Here is a 22828-nt window from a genome sequence, read left to right on the forward strand (position 1 = left end):
TGTCCTCGGGTCAAACTGACCCGTTTCAAAGTGTTTTATATCAGAAATAGGGATTTCTTTCAACCAAATTGCCCAAAAATAACATGGATGATTCTTCTTCTTCTGGTAAAATTAATGATTCCTTTCTTTGAATTTTTTGGGTGTTTTTATTTAACCCTTGTGTTGTTTTCCTGTCAACCATGAAAAAAAAAGCCGTTTTGGTCACTTTTTTTAACAATATTTTTTGTTGTTGTAATTTTTGTCAATTTTTAATGTTAAGGATGCTTTTTTATGTTTTTTTTTTTATTTTATTTTTTTAAATGTTGACATTATTTTAACGGCCCATTTTTTGTGACAACAAAAATTTAACTTACTAAAAATGGGTCAATTTGACCTAAGGACAACATGGTGGTTAATGTTTTAGTGAATATTTATGTTTTAACTAATGTTCGAAGATTTTTCTTTAGGGAAGTGCTGTAGTATATGATAGATATAAAACTCACCATGTGCGTCACATGGCTCGATTACAAAGCATCTGCTTCTACATTGCTGACCGATAAACATGAGGGTAATGGGATACGTGGCTGTGAACAAAACATGCAGCATCTAACTCATTGAATAAAACAATATTGAATGAAAAATACTGTTTTGCTGAGAGGAATTTAATTTTGTAGGAGGAGAAAGAATGTGTTTCTATGAAAGCTGGTGAGCATCAGCATTTTTGTTAAATTATCAGTGCTGTCTTCCAAATATCATGATCAAAAAGCGCACCCAAAAATGTAATAATTTACTTACTTTTTCTGATGTTTTCCATTTCTTATGGCTTAAATCTGCTTTTATTTATTTTTACTGACAAAAAAAAGACCTTATCCAGAATCATCACTGTAAATGCTAATTTAAATATTTTACTTTTTAACACCCCTGGTTTGAAGGATGTGCTTATTATTTTGTATCTTTTTTGAAATGAGGAATGATGCTAATCCAGATCAGAGTGTAATTGTTTTTTTCAATGATTACTTAGGAATGAGAGTTCAACAGACAAGGCAAGGCTCATTGTTATTCACATAGCGTTGCTATTATGAACTTTGTTTGTTTTTTTCTGTCGTATTTTTACTGTAAATTCAGTCACTGGATGGGAACTAACGAAGCCAAAGCCAAATACTGTTATTTGAAGGATGTTAGATAAGGAATTTAGGAAAAGCAATGTATAATTGTTATTCTGTGTGCAGTAAATGCACTGCCTGCTAACCAAAGTGCAATATTACATGTATGTTTTTGCTAAGCCTAAAAGAGGTTTTATTTTTCTTAATATTTGTCTTTCTTTGCACTGAGAGGGGAAATAATATATAGAGTATAACTCAAAAAACAACCTTTTGAAAGAAACCGCATTGCTTACAAATGATTCAACCTTCATAATTTTAAGTAAGTACTTGGGAAGAAATAATAAAAAAATTTCAAATTCTGATTTTTGGGACATGACTCTTCATATTATTTTTAAGGAAGCGCAATTCAGCATGCTGTTAGATGCCTCTAGATGTTTAATATTAAAACCTGAAACCTAAGGTTTGCAGCTGAGGAACTGTTGCCTTGTTGAGTGAGAAAGTGTTTTTGAGCAGTTTGGCCAACATATCTACATTGAACTAGGCCAGCAATCCGGTACAGCTCTCTCCACTCACTCAGTCTCTCAAAACTAGTTACATTTGTTGTAAAACGGATCTTTTCTGTCATGTTTATTGGCTCTGTGTCTTTCCTTCCTCTCTGCCTCAGTTTACATTATATTGTTTGTATGGAGGGTTTGTGAGTGTGAATGAAATTATTAGAAGGAACCACTGTTGTAAATAACTTAATAAAGGCAGATTTTATAATTAGTGGATTGTGGTGAAGGCTCTTTCTTAAAGCAGTGGCAGTAACACCATCAGCATGGTCCGTCTGAAAGTAAAGGACTACACAGAGAGAAGAGCAAGAAATTGAACAAGAGGAGAATCATCTGTTAGGGTATATGCAAGAATCCTATAGATAAATGTATTATCTTTTTCAACACGATATCCAAAACCTTATCGGCACTTTGAGTTTGAACTGGTTAAGTCACCGATACACTTTAACTTAAACTTACTACATTGATTGTAAGATAAACTAAACTAACCCAACTCTACGGGTCTTAGTTTGTGATCATTTATTGGACCACTGTAATAAAATACCATGACGTAATAATACGGTAAATCACAAAAAGTCCTACAATAGTACTGTATGTCACAAAAATACTAATATAGTAAGTCATGAAAAGGCATACAATAACACGCCATGAAAAGGTCATGAAAAAAATGCTAGTGTAGTATGCCATAAAAAAGTCATAGTATAGTTTGTCATAAAAAAGTCATAGTATGTCAAATGTCATATAAATGTCGTAGCATAGTATGTCAAAAAAGCTCATAGTTAAACATGTCAAAAAGTCAGTATAGAATGCCAAAAAAAGTCTAAATAAAGTTTACTTAAAAAATGTCTTACAATGTAAAAAAAGTTGTGAAAAAACTTTGAAATGCCAAAAAAGTCATACTATAAGACGCCTTACAAATTCATTGTATAACGTGTCATAAAAAAGGTCATGAAAAAAATGCCAGTGTAGTATGCCATAAAAAAGTCATAGTATAGTATGCCATAAAAAGTCATAGTATATTATGTTATAAAAAGGTCATGAACAAACTGCCATAGAGTAGTATGCCATTAAAACGTCATAGTAAAGTATGACATAAAAAGTAATTGTATAGTGTGTCATGAAAAAGTCAAACAATAGTATACTTAAAAAATGTTACACAAATTGTTAGACAAAAGTCATATTATAGGATGTCATAAACTGTCATTATAAAAAATAACATGGTATAGTATGCCATAAAAAAGTCATAAAAGGCATAGAATAGTATGTCGTGAAAAGGGTATACAAAGTCTGGTATGGTAAGTCATAATACTCATAAAACGTCAAAGTATGGTATGTCATGAAGGTCCTAAAAAGTTATGAAAAAGTCATAGTAAAGTGTGTAAAAAATAGACAGTATAGTATGTTGAAAAAAGTGATAAAAATGTTATGGTATAGTATGTTGAAAAAAAGTCATAATTAAGTCATAGTCATATGTTGAAAAAAACATCATGAAAAGCACCATAGTATGGCATGTCAAAAAAAGTAATCACAAAGTCATAGTATTGTATGTCAAAAAAACATCATGAAAAGGGCTAGTCTACAATTACATTTTTTAGGTTTCTTTTCTGGGCGTTTCCACCTTTAATACAGCTTTGAATGAAAGGAGAGAGAGAGGGGAAAGACATGCAAAATATTGCTGAAGGTCAGAATTGAAACCTGGACCTCTGCAACGAGTAATAAACCTCAACATATGGGCGTGTGCTCTAACAAAAGAGTCATAGTATATAGTTTTAAAAAAGTCACAGTATGTTGAAAAAAACCATTGTATAGACTGTCTAAAAAAGTCCTAAAAAGTTATTGTATGTAGTTTATTTAAAAAGTCATAATATAGTATGTCAATAATAGTCATAGTACAGTATGTCAAAAAGGTAAAAAAAAGTCATAGTATAGTATTTCTACAAAAAGTCATAAAAAATCATAGTATATAGTATATCGAAAAAGTTCTAGTATAGTTTGTTGAAAAAAGTGATGAAAAGTCATGGTATAGTACGTCGAAAAAAGTTATAGTATAGTATATAAAAAGAAATACACGTTATATATCGAAAAAAGTCATAGTACAACATGTTGAAAAAAGTGATAAAAAAGTCATAAAGGTTATTGTGTGTAATCTATTTTTGACATACTGTAAAAGTGATGAAAAAATAACAGCATAGTGTGTCATGAAAGATTCAAACTATGGTATATTTAAAACTTTTTATGCAAATTGTTATACAAAAGTCATAGTACAGGATGTCATAAACTGTCGCAAAAAATGCCATGGTATAGTATGCCATAAAAAAGTCATAGTATAGTATCTCATGAAAAGGGTATACAAAGTCTGGTATGGTATGTCATAATACTCATAAAACGTCAAAGTATGGTATGTCATAAAAAGTTATAAAAAACTCATAGTAAAGTTTGTCAAAAATAGACATAGTATAGTATGTTGAAAAAAAGTCATGGTACAGTTTGTCAAAAAAGTCATAGTATGTTGATAAAAGTGATATATAAGCAAAAGTATAGAATGGGTAGAAAAGTAATAATAAGTTATTGTATGTAGTTCGTTTAATAAGTCATAGTATAGTATGTCAATAATAGTCATAGTACAGTATGTCAAAAAGGTGAAAAAGTCATAAAAAGTCATAGTATGTAGTATATCAAAAAAAATTGTAGTACAGTTTGTTGAAAAAAAGTGATTAAAAAGTCATGGTATAGTACGTCGAAAAAAGTCATTGTATAGTACATCAAAAAAAATGTACGTTACATATGGAAAAATGTCATAGTACAGTATGTTGAAAAAAGTGATAAAAAAGTCATGGTATAGTGTGTCTAAAAAAGTCATAAAAGGTTATTGTATGTAATCTATTTTTGACATACTATAAAAGTGATGAAAAAGTAACAGTATAGTATGTTGAAAAAAGTAGTTGTGTTGAAAAACGTGATAAATAAGTCATAGTATGTAGCATATCAAAAATAGTCATAGCAGTAAAAGTGAAAAAAAGGGGTATATGAGTTTAAAAAGGAAGATAAAAGTCAAAGTGTATAGTATATTGAAAAGGTCATAGAACAGTCTGTTTAAAAAGTGAAAAAAATGTCATGGTAAAGTACGTGAAAAAAGAAGAGAATAGTTGCTAATCATCATCAAAAAAGTCATAGTATATTATGTAAAAAAGTGACAAAAAAGTAATAGTATAGTATGTCAAAAAAGTCATTGTGTAGTTTGTTTAAAAATTGATAAAAAAAGTTATATTGCAGTATGTCAAAAAAAGTTTTGAAAAGTCATGGTATAATGTGTCAAAAAAAGTCATAAATAAGTCACAGTGTGTAGTATATCAAAAATAGTCATAGTATTGTCTGTCAAAAAAAGTCATAAAAAAGTCATGGTATAGCATATCAAAAAAGTAATAAAAAAGATATAGTATCATATGTAAAAAAAAACGGAACGTGGGTCAGAGTCCACAGTGACTTTTTTTTTTTAAGATTATTTTTTCGGCATTTCCTCCTTTAAGTCATCTCAGACATGAAAGGGGAGAGAGAGAGGGGCAAGACATTAAGAAAATTGCTGGAGTTGAACCTTCGACCTCTCCACCACATAATGAACCTCATCACATTGGCATGCACTTTACCAACTTAGCTACCAAACATTCATAGCATTGATGCTATGATTGTGATAAAAATGTTAAAAAGTCAGGGTATAGTATGTAAAAAATAGTAATATAAATATTGTATGTAACAGTATGTAGTATAACAAAAAAGTCATAGCATAGTATGTTTACAAAATATGTTGTTTATTTAAAAAGTCATAGTATGTCGTAGTATGTCAAAATTAGTCATAATATAGTACGTTGATTAAAATGATAATAACTGTTGTTAACTGCTATTTAATGTTTAATTTCTTGTTCTGCACTGTAACTTTTATTCTTGTATTTTAGTCATTTTGATGTAAAGCACTTTGAACTGCCCGGTTGCTGAAATGTGCTACACAAATAAAGCTGCCTTGTCTTGCTTTGCCTAGAATAGCAGGTAGAAAACGTCCTAGAATAGTACGTCTAAAAAAGTCACGGAAATGAGGTTATGGTATAGTATTTCTAAAAAAAGTCATAAAAACTCATTGTATGTAGTATCGAAAAAGTCATAGCATAGTATGGTGAAAAAAGTAATTATGTAATAGTTAAAAAAAGTGATAAAAAGTCAGTTTAGTATGTTGAAAAAAAGACATAAGTAAGTCATAGTATGTAGTATACTGAAAATAGTTATAGTATAGTACCGGTATGTCAATAGTCAAAAGTATGTTGAATAAAGTGATAAAAAGTCATGCTATAGTATGTTGAAAAAAGTTATTGTACAGTATATCAATAAAAGTGATGAAAAAGTAGTGTGTCAAAAAAATATTTGTGTAGTATGTTGAAAAAGGTGATTAAAAAAGTCAGAGTATGGTATAGCGGAAAAAAAAGTTAAAAAGTCATTGTGTTGAAAAAAAGTCATAAATAAATCATAGTACGTAGTATATGCTGGTTGTTGGACCAGTGCTAACCATCAAGCTGGTGAGCCACCAAAGATGTATTTTGAAAACAATAATGACAGAGTATGTTGAAAAAAGCCATTTAAAAGTCATGATTCGGTACGTCGAAAAAAGTTATAAAAAACGTCATAGTATGTAGTATAATGAAAACGTCAGCATAGTATGTCAAAAATAGTCATAGTATATGTATATATTATATAGTATAAAACCATCATGAAAATGGCCAACCCGGACTGGGAATCTAATGTGGGTCAGAGCAGTGTATGCTTGCCTGTTGGAGCAGTGCTAACTAACAAACCACTGTGCCACCAAAGAATACATGTTTAAAACTGTTCTAGCATGGTATCTTGAAAGAGCCATTCAAAAGCCTTGGTATGTTAAAAACAGTCATAAAAAACCATGGAATGTATGTCAAAAACAGTAATAAAAAAGTAAATGGTATGTAGTATATAGAAAAGGTCATAGTTTAGTATGTCAAAAATGTCATAACATAGTATGTTGAAAAAAGTCATAAGAAAAATTATAAGTCATAGTAGTTTGCCCCAAATAAGCCATACAATTTCACAGTATAGTATGTCAAAAAAGTGACAAAAAAGTCACATAATAAAATTAAAAAAAAAAAAGTCATAGTATAGTATGACATAAAAAAAGTAAAAGTTTAGTATGTCATAAAAAGTCATAGTATCCCTTAAAAAAAGTCAAAACTGCTGAAAAATGTCATAAGAAATTCTATAAAAAAAGTCATAGTATATTTTAACACAAATAAGCCATACTGTAGTATGCCGTAAAAAAGTCAAACTATAGTATACTTAAAAATGTCATACAAAATGATACAAAAAAGTCATACTATAGTTTTCCATGAATAGATTAAATAAATATAGTATTTTATAAAAAAGTCAAAGTATAGTATGTTGTAAAAAATGCCATAGTATGTTGTACCAATAAAAAAGTCATAAGTCAAAGTATAGCATGTCATAAAAAGTCATAGTATAATATGGCATGAAAAATGTTTAAAAAAAAAGAAGTCATTTCAAGGGTGTCTTGAAAGCTGAGTTGGTGGAGCAGGCACCCATGTATGAAGGGTTTAATCCTTGACGCAGCGAGCCAGTGTTTGACTCTGGCATGTGGTCCTTTGCAGCATGTCATTTCCCCTCTTTCTCCCCTTTCATGGTTTCAGCTGTCCTCTCAAAATAAAAAGCGCTGCAAATGCCCCAAATTTTTTTTGAAAAATAAAAAAATCAAAAATGCCATAAAAACTCAAACTATAGTTTGCTTAAAAATGTCAAAAGAAAAGTCATAAAGAAGTATAGTACCATACTTGTCATGAAAAATGCCAAAAATTCATAGTAGATAATGGTTTGCCATACAAAGGTCATAGTATACTATGCCATAAAAATGTCATAAAACCTCAATGTACAGTTAAAATAAGACACACACCTCAAAAGACACTGGCCAGGTGAGTAGCTCTATAGTGCTAGTAGTGGTTAAATACTCTACAAGGTACCTTTAATATAAAAATTTTGATTAGTGCAACAATAAAAAAACGTTTAACCAGTTTTTCACTTCTTCAAAAAAATATTAATAGATAAATAACCCAAAAAACGTAAAACACTTACCATTTGTCCAGGGACAAATGGCTTTGATATATCAAATCAGACACAGTACGACAGCCGAACTGAAAATCTGAAACTTTTATTGACTTAAGTAAAAGTAGATTCAATGTAATGAAAAATACATAGCAAAAAAGTAAAGAAGATTACAATACTGAAATGATGACACCATCAATCCATACATTTGCCTTACACTGTGCTGTACCTTCCTGCCTTTTGTCCTCATAAAATAAACCACAACAATACACTTTCTTTTTTCTTGGTTGGTAACATACAGTCTTTTTTCACTAAAACATGGGTGAAAGGTGGAATGATATTGTAGCAACTAGAAGCAGTGTTAGCTTGTAGCCTTGTCTGATTGTTTAGAGAACCACAAATGCACAATTTTTATTCTTACTTTGCTTATTTATTAAGTAATCCTAACACTTCAATGATAAATGTATAGCAGACAATCATTTGTGGACCACTTGGTATGAAATTAGCAAACACTTTTTAGTTTTCTTTTGACAGAAAAACCAAACAGCAACCGTCTGTGTTTTCTCTAATTAGATAATCCCGTAAATCAACCAGCCTTACAGCACAGAGTAAAATACCAGACAGATGGACCATCAAAGAAAAAGTGACAACAGGTAAGATATGCCTCTCATTTCTGTACAATAAAAAATAATTAACTATACTGACCATGCTTGAAACCAGTCAAGCATTAATGTCGAAGATTATGTTTATACAATGGTCATACTTTGCTGTTATTTGAGCACCAAACCTAACTGTAAATCTTTGCACAATTTACTGTAGATGACTAATTTCTTAGGTGAGACATCTGGTACAGATGTGCAGATGTGCTTTGCAAGTCACATGTCACACTTCTTATTTTAGAGTATGGGATAACAAGATTATGTTAAAAATACTTTGGGAGCTTCTTTTCAACTTCAGTTTTGAAGTTCTAGCCTCATCTTTACATTGGTGGATAGTTGTTAGAATGAGTATTAAAAAAAAATCATAGCTAATGAACCTAAGAAATTAAAAGCACTGTGGCCTTCTTTCACTTCCTTCAGCGTGTGCAAACCTTAGAATTATTTAATATAAAATGACTGAAAAAGTGCACATCTGTTACAAGTCACTGCAACAATAATTATGCAGTCAACAAAGAAAAGCATTACAAGGGCACAAAGAAGAGTTTGCATGTTTCTTGTATAACAAACAGCACTTCTACTTGGCAAAGAACTCTCTTTTAGTAATTTCTAAAAGCACTTGAAAGTCCAGATGTAGACATTGAACTCCCCTGGTGAGTTCATGTGCAGACTTTGTCTACTGTTGGATTTGAACATCAAGTGTTTTCTCCTTTAATGTTGGGTTTTGATTTTTAGTCCATGGTTTTTCAAGATTCCAACAAGTACTACAGTATGTCTACAGTTGCATACAGTATATCAATCACTGAAGCACTTTGCATATAATATAGAGGCAGCATATCATAGAAGGCATGGGTGGAGATACATTTACCACTGTTCTAGCGTCTACTAAGTAATGGCAGGACTGACACAGGCTGCGACTACTGTAGCATATGGCAATGAAAGCAAAGAACGTCTTTCATGTAAAATTAAGATAAAAAACAAAACAAAAACGTAAACATCACAAGACCCAACAAGGTCATGTGTTATTGCTGGTTCAGTTTAGGTAGAATATTCTTATCAAAATGCAACGTAACAAAAATGGGTCACTTAAAAAAACAAAAGATACCTATAAATAAAACAAAATGCTATCTAGCTACAAAGTACATATGTTTTGTTCATTTAAATCATTACTTTGCTTCTTTATTCATATGGCGATGGTATTGAGAGCACATTCACACTAAGGTTTCTTGCTCAGGTAATTCGAAGGGATCCAGCTCTCAACTTCTTGTCCTGCTTTCTTACAGAACCACCAGCCGCTGCTGTTTTTTTCCATCACCTCAAACACCGTGCCCACCTTAAAGCTGGATGTCTGGTCATCCCCTTCAAAGTCCGCCACAGCTAGATACAGCTCATCCTTACTGGGCTCCATGAGTAAAGGTGGAAGCTTGTCCTTGGGCGGGCCAGGCTTCTCACTCTTCAACTGGGGCTTGGGAGGAACCGGGACTTTATTGACTTTGGGCTCTTCTTTCTCTTTGTTTGGAGGTGCCTGAACAAACCCTTTGGGTTTAGGGGGAGGGGGTCTGCTGAGTTGGGGTGGGGGGCTCTTGGGAATGTCCTGGGTTTCTCTGAGAGCAGGTGGAGGTTTGAGCTCAACTGGGCTGGATGGGTCGGTCTTCTTTGGAGGAGGAGGTCTCCTTGGACCCATGATGGGGGGTCTCTGTGGGGTTTCCTTGTGGGGAGGCACTGCTGGTTTTGCAGGGGTTGATGAGCTCTCCTGTCTATGACCATTAATGTGTTTTGGGGGGAGTTTTGGCTCGTCACAGTGCTTACCATTGTTAAGAGTAGGGATATGGATGGGGGGAGAGCTGCAGGAACTATTTACTGCTGTTGAGGTGCCATTCTGATGGTTCACCTCAGCTGATGCAGAGCCAGGATCCGCTGGTTTTGATGGCCTCAGCTTGCTTCTCAGGTTGGTGATGTCTAGTTTGTTCTCTGCCGGATAATCTGGCTTGGCAGCAGTAACAGGTTTAGGTCGGAGTACTGGCTTAGGCTTCATAAACACAGCTGGGCCAGCTGCCTCTGGTTTCTCCTCCTGCGCCTCTGGTTTGGGTTTTGGTGGCTGCTTGGGTACAGGTTTCAGATTGAACTTCTTCACCTCTTTGGCAGAGATCTTGTGGCCACATTCAAGACCCATCTCATTCCTAAGGTGAAGAGCTTTGCTCTTATCTTCCTTCTTGGGCTCTGGTGGTTTGTCCTGTTTGAAGGGGACTGCTTTGGGTGGAACCATTGGCACGATGACTCCAGGAGCCGGGGGTTTTGGAGGCAAAGGTTTGGAATGATCAGCCCTGGGTTTTTCTGATACTTCCAATTCAAAGCTCTTATTAATGGACTCCCTTCGAGGTGGCAGAGCTGGTTTATCCTCGACTGGAGGGGTGGCTGGAGCTGGAGGTAAAGGTCCACTGAAAGGAAGGGCCCCCTTGTTGGCACTGGACTTCCAATCTCTCAGCTTGGGCCGAGCACAGGAGTCAGTGGCTGTGGTTGGCTCCTCTGGTAAAGGCTTGGACCAGCTGTCATCTGCGCCTGAAACATTTGAAGAACAACCATCTTCCAATCCCAGCTTCTCCATCTCATTGGGCAGAGGGGCAAGGAAATTAGGTCGCACGGCATTACTGGTCTTCTTGTACTTGTCAATAAAGGTGGCAGGGGCCCAGCCCTCTTTGTCATCTATCTGGATGTACCACCAACCACCATTATTCTTCTCAATCACCTGGTAGGTAAAAAGGAGTCATTTTATTTTAATATATCACTTTAAAATTTATGACGAAAATAAATGAAAAGACAAAATCTACCAAATGATTTACTTTTTTATTACTTATCTTAATACAACTTTAGGAAGTGCCTGACCCACCTCAACTTTGACTCCAGCTTGGAAGCTAATACCATCAGGGATGATGGTCTGGAAGTCTGCTATGGTGTAAAACTCTTCCTCAACCTGAGGAGGAATGGGTGGCTTGGGTAGGTTTGTACCACGTGGCTGTGAAATGTGAGAGAGACACAAAGGTTAATTTGATTAAAAACCTTTTGTTAAGAAAAACAAAGCCCTTCTACATACAATAGGAATCCCCACTGTGTCAAACAGAGATTTGAACTGGATCTCTTACAAGGGTCAGATCTCTGCGTGGAGGAGGTCTGTGTCTTGCTCCCACTTCTGTGGAAGGGAAAGACATTAAGAAAGCAATCATTTTTGCTGAGTTGTATATTTGCAAAGCCGTTGTAACATCTTACACATCTTTTTATTTTACTTTATTATTTTTGTTTACTCATTTCACACAGGTTTTCGTTTGGATTTGGTGTAGAAAACTGGTTCAGCTGACTATGGCTGGGCAATTAGACTGTAGTCCAACACAAATTTTAGAGTGTGTTGAGTAGGTTGGTATTATGTACATTTCTTTTGCCTGACAGTTAAAAGACTTGGAATTCACTTACTACTTTTGTCAGAAAAAAATGAGAGTCTGTTTTCTTTTTGGCCATTGTCTCGGTTTTCTTTGGCTGTATTGTTTTGTTGGTTCTGTTTAGAAACCCCATCTAGGTCATTGGTGCTGGCATGAGCAGCAGCGCCCTGCTTCTGGCCTTGGATGTCAGTCTTCTTCAGGTAGGAGGCTGGGGCCCAGCCCTCACGGCCTTGGTACCTGAGTGGAGAAGAAATGTACAATCAGTGGCTTCAGGTGAGAACACTGAGTTGGGTCTTCCCCCCCCCCCCCCCCCCCCCCATTACAATATAGAATCTCACAATCTGTCAATTCATGTTTTTAAACACATTTACTTGTCTCTTTAGTAAATACAGATTTTTGTTGCTTATGACATTTACTTTTCCAGAGTTAGTGTCATTGATATTATTACCTGATCTTCCACCAGCCCTCCAGGTTCTTCTGAATCACCTCAACAATCATACCTCTCTCCAGGTCAATCTCATCCTGGTCTCTGGCCGAGTACGGGTAAATCACTGAATACTTCTCCTCTGGCGTCATAAAAAGACAATATTGTTAAATATAAGAACATATTACCTGTTTTGAAGTTTACTGGTCCACAAATAGGGGAACAAAAATTAACTGTGTGCAGCGTAGTGTTTGAATTTATGAAATCGCTTAAACTTGTTTCTTGCTATGCAGTGAAAATATCTGCAACCTTTTTAATGAAAAGGTTCAAAATTCATTCTCCATGACAAAACTTGCCCTATGTAATTCAGGATGATATACTGTTATTGGTACATAAGTGCATTGGTTTTACACATTAGCTAACTGATTTGAATAGAGCAAGGCTTGAGCAGCATCTTGTGGAGTGAGAAGATGTGAGATACACACATGCAACACACAAAACACACATAAATCTTCCACAAATGTTGACCACAAACAGGACAAAGTTTTTACTGTACTAGAAAGGCAGCCATTTCTACTATTCTGTTTTTTATTTATATTTGATTAAAAAAAAATACACAATCCACTTCTCTTGCAAGGTCTTAATTCACATGCTTGGATCTCTCATGCAACAAACATGTCATGCATACGCAGGGACAAACACATGCACACAGTTGTGTGTGCATGTGCACACGCACAATTAGAATAGGGGGAGAAGAAAGACGTGCGCTCCACCTTGCCCAAAACCTGTGCTGAATAGATCCCCTAAAGTTCTGCGACGACCCACGTGCCTTGGCAGTGACCAGAATCTCCGAGGCACTGACATCCCAAAATAGGAAGTGAATATTACATGTGCCGATCCTAAATGAAAGCATTTCCAGTATTGGTAGGCCTAGCACAAATCAAAGCTCTAATCCTGGAAGGTCTGATACTGTTTTACCTATTAAGTGACAAATAATCACTCTACATCTGTACAGGTTTTATGCTTTTTTAATCACAGTGTAACAGATTCAATCCATGCCAGATGGAACATTTATTTCCATTTGGATCCCCATTCCAGTCTTAAACCCCATGTGCTGACCTTACCAGGATGTTGGTGATACTACCGTACCATGCTACTGCCAGAGGGTAGCTTAGTTTATAACTTGTTCTTTTAATAATAATTTTATAGACACTATAGTTCACAAGTAATTATGATCTGTGGGGTGATGTTGGCCCTGAGCAATGTATTGGGACTATGTAATTAAATCTTTCTCATAATTGGAAGACCTGCAGACCTGATGCTGACTAGCATAGGGACAACTTGACCATGCTTTATTGGTCGTTTATTTATTTCTGTTTTTCTATTATATTTCTATATGTCTGTGATAATGTCAATAAATCTCTACTTCCCTGGCTTGGAGGGATGACCTTCCCAACAAAGACAGGGCAGCCAGCTCATTGTCCAATGTTAAACCATATACTTCTTAGGCTTGCTAAGACTTGAAAAATGGTCTGTAATTTGCATACAGGCTGGGCACCCTTCTTTACTTCATAGGGCTCATACCATGTGCTGTAGTCTGTCATTACAGTACCATTCTTTTAACATCTACATTGCACTTTTTTATGGAATCTCAACCGCAACAGGAAGACAACAGTACAAAACAATTTTGTCAAAATTGCATACAAATTAGTATTCATTATTCAAAGGGTACAAAATAACTTACATATAGTTGGGTTTGAGAGTAAATGCCAAATTGCCTCTTTGCATCTTACATTTTACTTTAGGGAAATCTGAAACAATGATCAAGATAGAAAGCTTTATGTACCTTCTTCCCCTGGAAGACTGAAGTCATCAGGGTCATCCTGTGCTTCAAGGCAGGTGGCAGGGACCCAGCCCTGGGCATCTTCTGAGCTAACAAACCACCACCCTAAACAAGAAGAATTTAAATGCACTGACATATTGACACATAACGCATTGACATCAAGAAAGCGTTCTATTCAATTGAAATATGTCATTGTTCATTGAGAATCCATTGTTGATATGCATGACGAATGTGTATTTTTTTCAATTTCATATTCCATTTAACAAGAAAATAGTACCCACATACTTGTTAGACACAAGTCAAATTTCCATTAAAATGTAGCTCACATTTTTAAATGACTATCCAGCAAAAGAAAATGCTTACCAAATCACCTTTTCATCCACTAATGTTGTGCAAATACCAGATGTTGGACACATAGAGAAACAGTTGGTGGTGCTAATTCTCCAGTCTGGTGCCATTAAACCATTGCAGAAGGGCACAACAAGATGGCATAATTTAAAGAGTGCCAGTCAAACCTCGCACAATGGAGGACTGGGCAGAAATCATGATGGAATTTAGACTGGGTAAACCCAGCCTAATTTACCCTGCCGCTCAGTCTGGAAACATCTATCTATCCTGCTTCCGTTACAAATTTGCGGGAACCAATCACAAACTCGCTTATCCACCTATTGGCGGGTTTAACACAATGACGATAGAGAAGCAACAGCAAGCAGCTTTTTGTTTACATTCAACATGGCGGCCACCGAAGGGCAGCAACCCGTTGATGCCGTTGTCTGCAAAGTATGTCACCCGGATTGTTGGTCTGATTGGTTGAAGTACTGTCCAAATTAGTTATTTAAACTATGCCCGTTGATCACGCCTCTTGTGCAGTGGTAAAGACAGAGCATACTCCCCAGACTAATGTTCAATCTTAAAAGATTGAGCTTGGTCTCATTTCATGTATTAATTTGAGGTACTTTAAAATCTCCTTTTCGGTCGATACCATCAAGTTTAGCATCTTAGTCAAAGGCACCACAGCCACTGAAGCTACAGATGTTTCCGATTTAGTTTTGTTGTTTTCCATCTTTTTCGAGCAATCTTTGCACAATCTGTAAGACTTGGAATATAATGAAAAAGTAACCTGGATATAAAGAACTTACCAGACTCATTTTTCTCAATGACTTCCACCACTTGACCCACGTGCAAGCTGACTTCAGAGCTCTCCTGTTTCTCATAGTCTGTTACTGCCACATACTGGTCGAGGAGTAGAGGGTCTGCCGAGGTGGAATCTCCTATTAAGAGGAATGAATCAAAAAGCCCATTTAGCTCTCTTTTTCCTTTCTACTCATTGTTAAGCAGGCTTAGGATGAACTCTCAATAATGTAAAAAATAAGCCTCCACTCATAACCCTCTGCTTTTCAGTGAGGATATTTGTTAATATGTGCTAATGTGATATTAAATAATGTCCATGAACGTGAAATCGTAAGACTGCATCTGTGTGGATGTGCGAAATTGACCTTTAAAATGTCAGATTTTATACACACTTTACTGAATTAAAGCAGTTTCTTTACAGAAGAGCCAAAACGCATAGAATAAGTGAACTACTCATTTTTGATGAACTGCCATGAATAATTCAAAGGTCAAAATGTCTGCAAAAGCTTTTGAGTTAAAAGGTTTAAGTGAGAGGAAGCTTATTTAGAGTATGGAGATTCACCAAGACATGAAGGAGGATGTAGCAGATGTGATTGGAGAGATGGCGTTAGGGAAACTGACAGAGGAATAATGGGAGATTTAACGAATGAGAGTGAAAGGTTAGGATTTAGTTTAGAGGGTTAAGTCAATCATCAACACGGCTGTGACTTCCACACAGAAACAAACAGCACCACTTAGACCTGCCACCAATGTTAGCACCAAGGAAGCCTGAGAAAATCTACTTTACCCACGTGACGGCTCACAATACAACCAGTAGCACAGATTTATATCACTATTGCTCATTTCTCTTGGTTTATGTTCTTTAAAAGCGTGTCCACAGGCAACTCTGATAGATGCAATTGACTTTACATGTAAAAATGAAATGAAAACAAATTACCTTTGATACATTGGTTGATACATAGTGTGGCAATGTTAACCTTTGCAAGTGCAGGAATGGACATTAAAATCTGCCTTAGCATGCAAATCACTGACGGTGCTGATTGGACACATATTAAACAAAACGTGTTTGTATCACACAGGCAGACACAAAATCGGAAAAAGTACAGATGTGGTCAAATTCTAATTGTATGGTTCTTAAAAACAGCATAAAAAACTCAGCTCGTCTTTCCATGCACATCCTTCAGTAAACAGCTGCATAGCCGTATTTATTTTTATTTTATTACCACAGTTAGCTCAAATATTAGCTAAATGTATATTATGCATTTGAATTGACAAATGGGATGAAACTTATGTCATGAAAATAATTCTTGCCAAAAGCAGATGGATGCGGCAGTTTGATTTGAACTTGGAAGATTGGCTGGACTAACAAACTGACCCAAGTTACTCAGGTTAACTTTTGAATAACTGGTTAACTTTCCTAATTCACAAAAGGGCTCTTTAGTTTCAACCATTTGCATCTAACTCCGTGAAAACATTTTTGCCTATAGGGTATTAAGACTTTCACATGACCTTGATCTCCCTGATTTGCCTGATGCTGAATTGTAACAATACACAGTAAAGCCCTCTCATGTAGGCGCACAGTTAAATGCCATTATCGTCTTTTCTACTGTGTCCCGATGCAACAGACCTAAATAAAACCAATAACACAGGGTCTGAAGATCTGAAACTACTGTATATAATATGCTTCCTTTACAAAACAATTCAAGCCCCATGCCGTCTACAGAGCCACATCCCACCTGCCCAGGCCAAGGGAGGAGGGGGGAGGGGGGGACACACCACTAGCAACCTGCTGGGTCACACACACAGCATCACGACCAAGTGTTTACTACCTCGCTTTAGGAAAGTAGACGCTCGCTCCACAATCCCTAATGGAAAAGAAAATGAATGGAAAAGAAAACTGAAAAAAAATGGATTACATGGATGCAACTTAAGAATATCAGATGAATGGAGAAAAGGGAGAGAATTTTAAAAGAAACAGTCAAACAATGGCAAAAGAGGTTTCTATGACAGTCACCTCCAGGAAAACATCTGAGTTTACAGAGTATAGACTTTGTTCCTGAAACAAAACAATTCAGGCTGGTGGAAAATATTGTTTTTTTACGTGTGTAAAACTCTGTAGCCACTAGATGGCGATACTGTTATATTATATAGTACAGATTAATTGCAAGAGACTAGTATTCGTAATAAAAAGATGTCATAGTAATGAGAAGACTTGATCGGACTCCACTTTCTATGTTTTGCGTCTCTTGCCGTCTTGTTTTTATTTACCAAAATGTTGTCTAGCTATTGTGTGGCCCCACTGTTTAGCTCTCTGTTTTATTGACCTCTGGATATCCTGCTTTTGCATTGCTTTGTCGGTAAAAGCACTTTGTAAACCCTGTTTTTAAAGGTGTTATATAGATAAAGTTATTATTATTATTAAAGACATTCAAACTGATTCTAATGCCCCACCCCCTTTTTTTTCCAATGACAAAAAACACACCAACTTTCGAGCCCACTTAACCTAATTTTTAGCCTTGTCTTACCTGATTTCTTCTTTCCAATGGGTTCTCTGTTAAAAAAAGGAGGAAATCATCACATTAATACCAAGAAATATCAAATCAGTTTGCAGAGCTGAAGAGATATTCCTGATTTAAAACTCGTATTATCAATAGGCATACAAGTTCACATCATCTCATGGATGTCACATCCAACAACTTGAAAAAAGATAAGACAGCGACCCTAATTATCAAATCAGACTCATTACTTTCAGTTATTCTGTATCTTTTAATATTACTTTGCATGATGAATGGCCCTTTTAAAGAAAGAAAATGTTTAGTCTTGTGTTCCAAGATGTTTGGTTATTGTATTTATGTATTTACTACATTGTACTACTGCTATTGCTACCAGTACCATCTCTGTTATTATTTCTGTTTTCAGTCATCAATTTTGCACGCCAAACTGGCCCTCATTAGGTGTTTTTTAATAAACTTTAAATTGTTTTAATTTAAATCAGATTTGGAATTGTTTTATTGGATTTTTAAGTTGTAAGAGTGCCAAAGCACAACACTTACACTGATTACTCCAGCAAAGCATAAATAATAATTGCTAACATTATTGATAACTTTTTCTCTCTGATGCAGGCCTTTGTAAATAATGATCCTCTCGATAACTGACCTCTGAAGTTAAGTCTTATGTTAAATTCAATGCAGCATCTGCTATGTCTGCTTTAGACATTAGCCGGATAAATAGACCATCACTCCACAGCAGCAGTCAGGATTCAATGTCCAGATGCCCGGAAAGTCAATGGTGGCTAATGCTTAGTCTCAGTCTCTCTCTCTCTCTCTCAAAATAGTCCTATCTTACTCTTTGTCACAGTCTCTCTCTCTTTATCTAAATATAATTTACTTAATGGCCTTCCATCACCTTCCTTTTTCCATCTCACATCTTCTGTGTCTACTTAACTCCCTCCTTCATCTCCCTTGATTATTTTCCTTGGCCACTACTTCCTCTTCGTTTCCCTGCGTCAACGTGAATGCTCTCAGCCACATAAAGCATTGTTCGATCAGCAGAGCTGTTAATTGCGGAGGCTTAAGTCTTAATAAATCTATACCCATAAGCTTGTCCATTAATGCACTATAAAAAGAAATCCCTGTTCGGGCCAACCAAATCAGTAGCAATGATCTGGATCAAAATGAAGCAAGAATGTTTCTGAGCTTTGTTTGCTGGTTTTGAACCGAGGTGAAACCAGGGTCACATAATGCACCGCACGTAGCCACTGACCCTGGATCCTTGGCCTAATATGATTACTTTATGACTGTAAGTAGTTTAGAATCTCAAATAGCCCACTCATACGTTTTCATGTTACTCTAAGGCTAGTTATACAAAAAACAAAAAAATGGGCCCAACTTCAATTTCAACTTTCATGTGAACATTCACATCAAGCAGCCGTGATTGAGTAATGGCAGCAGGGGAATCGTGAGAACACACTTTACAGGATTGCTGTTATAGAAAGACGCAATGTGACGTATTGACTCTGATTCTTGCAGACACTTTAAAATAAAAGCTATAGCAGTTCTACACCTGGAGCCAAACGTTAATACAGTAAACTGGTGGCACTCATACAATATTGATTTAAATGGTGAATGAAACCCCTCCTCTCGTCCCTCTACCTTCATCCTTACCCTTCCTTTCTTCACCTCAACCCATCCCTTCTTCTCTTCCTGTCCTTGTTGTAAATGACCTGCTCTTCATTCTTTCCATCCAGCTCTTATTCCATCTTGATCCACCATCTAGTTTTATTATCTATTAATTTAAACACTCCTTTTCGTCTCATCTCCAGCTTCTCTCACTTCGCTGTTCTTAAGGAGAAAGTCTAAGATGTCCCTCTCAGTGCAGTAGATTTATAGGTCATGATAAATCTTCTCCCACAGTGGCTGCTGTGTCTGTACACCAGCCCTGTTGTCAGTCAGCCAGACGACAGGCTGCACCAGCAGAAAGCAGTAATCCAATTCAATGAAGACAAACCAAGGTCTTTCCTATATTCATCCGCCTCAAGCAAATGCCTCCCCTCTTCCTGCCACTTCCAACACATGCTTGGGGTTTTGTAGGAGTAAGGAGGTAAGTTTCCTTGGCAATGACCTCTGATTGGAATCATACAACTAGTAGACAGCTACTAGAGAGTAAAAATTGTCTTTGCTGCGCACTGACTGGAAGACATCGAAATACAATTGTCTTTGTAATGTTTTATAAGGTGGAAGAGGAATTCAGATTCTTTAATGAAGTAGCACAAACCATAATGTAGAACAACTCAATTAGAAATAAAGGTCTGAGCAATACACCAAACTCAGCTATTCACCTGTAAGCAACAGAGAGCCCACTTCAAAGTGACATTCAATCCATTCACATTACAGATGAAAATATGGCAAGCTGGTGCAAGCACCAATTTCATATCCAACTCCCATAACAGCAATGTGTCCTGTCTAATTGTCCTTGAGCAAGAACCCCCAGCTGCTTGCTCAGTGTATGTCACTCCTGGTAATTTCCCAATTAATAACAATATGAATGGAAATATCGTGCTGCCTTCCACAAGATTTGTTAATAATTACATTACATAATGTAATTCGCTACCTAAATAAAATATGAAGCCACCATGGATAGAATTGCTAAATTTTCCCTGTGTAGTATCAAAAACATACGGTGGCATTCAGAAAATTTGAAAGTTGCTATAATCATAAAAAGTCTATGCGTTTTTGGGTAAAATGCACCAGGAGCTACAGCATTAAAAAGTGGAGAAACATTTAGCAATTTCACTGGCTCAGCAATTTTACTGATTTAAAATATCAAGGTGACTGTAGGGGACAACTGGTACATTAATTATATAATTGTAGTATACTGAAGTCAATAGATGTTTTGATTGTGGTTTTAATGGACACTATTTTCCCACAATGCGCATTAGAGCGGCCCCTTCTAAGTCAATTTGTCAACTATTCTGTCCTTTTGGTCTTAGTCGATTAAGATGACTCAGACTCGTGCTGAATGATTTATTTATTACAAGAAGATTATGAGCACATTTATGGTAAACACAACATTTAAAGTGGTGCTTTTGCATGATTCTTTGTAAGAGAAACTAAGTTTTACAGATGGTAAATGGACTGCAACTGCACTTTTCTAGTCTTAACAACCAGTCAAAGCGCACCGATCTGCCGAATAAATCTACTAACCGATTAGGCGACAAAATCTTCGAGTGTTTCTTTAGTCGAGGACAGGCATAATGCCAACAACATAATACTGATGTGACAGCTCAAGGGACATATCCGAAAACAATAAATCAAGAAAGAAATATTAAGTTAATTCATTTTTCTATGGTAACCAAAAATAGTGCACAGTTATGTTCAACTTTTCAGAGCAGTATAGTTGTACAATATCAGGTAGGGGAGTCAGACCCAGGGATAGTCTCTCACTTCAATGACCCAGATTTTCAAGTCTTGCAAATTAAAAACCCCAACTCTTTACGCGCCAGCTACTGCTGACCCTACATGCAATCCCAGCGTATATCACAGGACTCAACTCAATTTCCTGCAGACTGAGGCAACGTCTCAACGCCCGGTGCCACACATGAGTATGTGATGACAGAGAGGTTACAACTAATAACTGAGCAGAAAGCTGTTTGTGTAAAAACCATCTTGAGGGTCAAAATGGGAACCCGGCACTATGATCTCTATGAAACCAGCCACCCGTAACCCCGCTGCCCTGTGCCGGTAACCTTACTAACACAACATTTGTAACTGAGGCCCGTGTGTGAAGTTATGTGCATGTCAACATGGCTTGTGTGTGTTGTACGCTGGCATTTATTATCCAGTGATGTTTTAGTTTTGGCACATAGTAACTGTCAGCACTGGATATGACGCTAATGTGTTGAGTGAGATTTACAGGAGACAACAGAGCAGGTCTCCACACCTTCACAGCAACCATGCAGCCTCAGCTGTCTTGAGTCAGGTGGCGAACTGAGCTGCAGCTACATGCTTAAATGCTATCTCAGCACTTAAAAAAGGACCCATTAAGTTTGTTTCTGCTTGGAAAAATCAAACAGGAAGTAGTGCAACATTATGAAATCACATCCATTAGAGGGTGTGATAATTGCTCATTACCGGCAGGCTGAGAGTAAATGCTGGCAAGACATGACATCAGTCAGGGAAACAATGATGGGTGTTTTCCATTGTATTGTGAACCTGATGGTTTTTAATAGTTGAGGAGATGTGTGTGTTTATGTGTGTGCCCATGTTGGGTACTCAGTGAAGTTGTCCGCCAGATACCATACGTAGACACGTCTCCGACAAACTTTTGACAAAAAAAAACCCCAATATAAACGTGCAACCGAGCGCTGGATGAAAAAGACAAAGAAACATATTACTACTGAAAGAGACTTACTCCTTGGGTGGGTTAATGTCTTCTGGTCTGGTCTCAAAAAACACTCGGACCTCCTCACACTGGGAGATGTAGACTGGCAGCTGAATGAGGGCCTGCAGGGACAAAAGATAGCAAGAGACTCAGGTAAGCACATACTCTTTAGTACCCGAAACCCCAAATCAACCAGCGGTTAAATATAGTGTTAATTTGGTGTCTGGCCTCCATAAAGTCACAAAGATAGCGATTACTACAAACAGTATTTAAGGTCATTTTTAGACGTGGAACACATGTCGCAGTGAACAAAAGACATGGAGCAATTTGTTTTATCTACTGTTGATTTGTCTTTCAAACAAATATACTGGTCTGTCCACACAAGTACTGTACCTCTGTACAATCTTCTTTTACAGAAATGAAAGTTATACATTTAAAAATTGTTTTCTCTTCACAGGAAGATTGTGATTGTTGTTTCTTTGACAGTTAATGTAACCTTTAAATACACATTTTGCTTTCATGCTCTTATCTCATAAAACAGCGATGCATTAAAGTAGAAAGCAAAAGGTAAAACTTCAGTGTAGGCCTCGGCTGTTTCTGCCTCAACTCAAGTATTCTTGTTTCAGCACTGTGCATTTAATCCAATCTTCTCTATATTTGATACATGACATATTTGTATGTTTATATCTGTTTCATATGTGTGTT

General features: G+C 36.3%; 2 protein-coding genes across 5 annotated transcripts in view; one reads left to right on the forward strand and one right to left on the reverse strand.

Annotated features, from left to right (window-relative positions):
* Positions 1-1847, forward strand: part of stk10 (serine/threonine kinase 10) — a 44412-nt gene extending 42565 nt beyond the window's left edge. Inside the window, exon 20 of the mRNA XM_032533688.1 lies at positions 1-1847. This exon is cut by the window's left edge and continues 309 nt beyond it. The gene's annotated coding sequence lies outside the window, so the exon portion shown is untranslated.
* A 5998-nt stretch (positions 1848-7845) lies between these two features.
* Positions 7846-22828, reverse strand: part of sh3pxd2b (SH3 and PX domains 2B) — a 38713-nt gene continuing 23730 nt past the window's right edge. The window contains exons 5-15 of one of the 4 annotated variants that reach the window (XM_032533498.1): positions 22154-22245; positions 17770-17795; positions 17074-17109; positions 15253-15384; positions 14117-14218; positions 13044-13127; positions 12295-12412; positions 11881-12083; positions 11556-11602; positions 11303-11428; positions 7846-11161 (exon numbers count right to left, since the gene is read on the reverse strand). In XM_032533498.1, the coding sequence (XP_032389389.1) occupies positions 9632-11161; positions 11303-11428; positions 11556-11602; positions 11881-12083; positions 12295-12412; positions 13044-13127; positions 14117-14218; positions 15253-15384; positions 17074-17109; positions 17770-17795; positions 22154-22245 (2496 nt within the window). In that variant the 3' untranslated portion in view covers positions 7846-9631. The remainder of the gene's footprint in view (positions 11162-11302; positions 11429-11555; positions 11603-11880; positions 12084-12294; positions 12413-13043; positions 13128-14116; positions 14219-15252; positions 15385-17073; positions 17110-17769; positions 17796-22153; positions 22246-22828) is intronic. The other 3 variants (XM_032533499.1, XM_032533500.1, XM_032533501.1) reach the window with 3 other exon arrangements.

This window comes from Etheostoma spectabile, chromosome 13 (genome assembly GCF_008692095.1).
Source record: "Etheostoma spectabile isolate EspeVRDwgs_2016 chromosome 13, UIUC_Espe_1.0, whole genome shotgun sequence".
Taxonomy (NCBI): domain Eukaryota; kingdom Metazoa; phylum Chordata; class Actinopteri; order Perciformes; family Percidae; genus Etheostoma; species Etheostoma spectabile.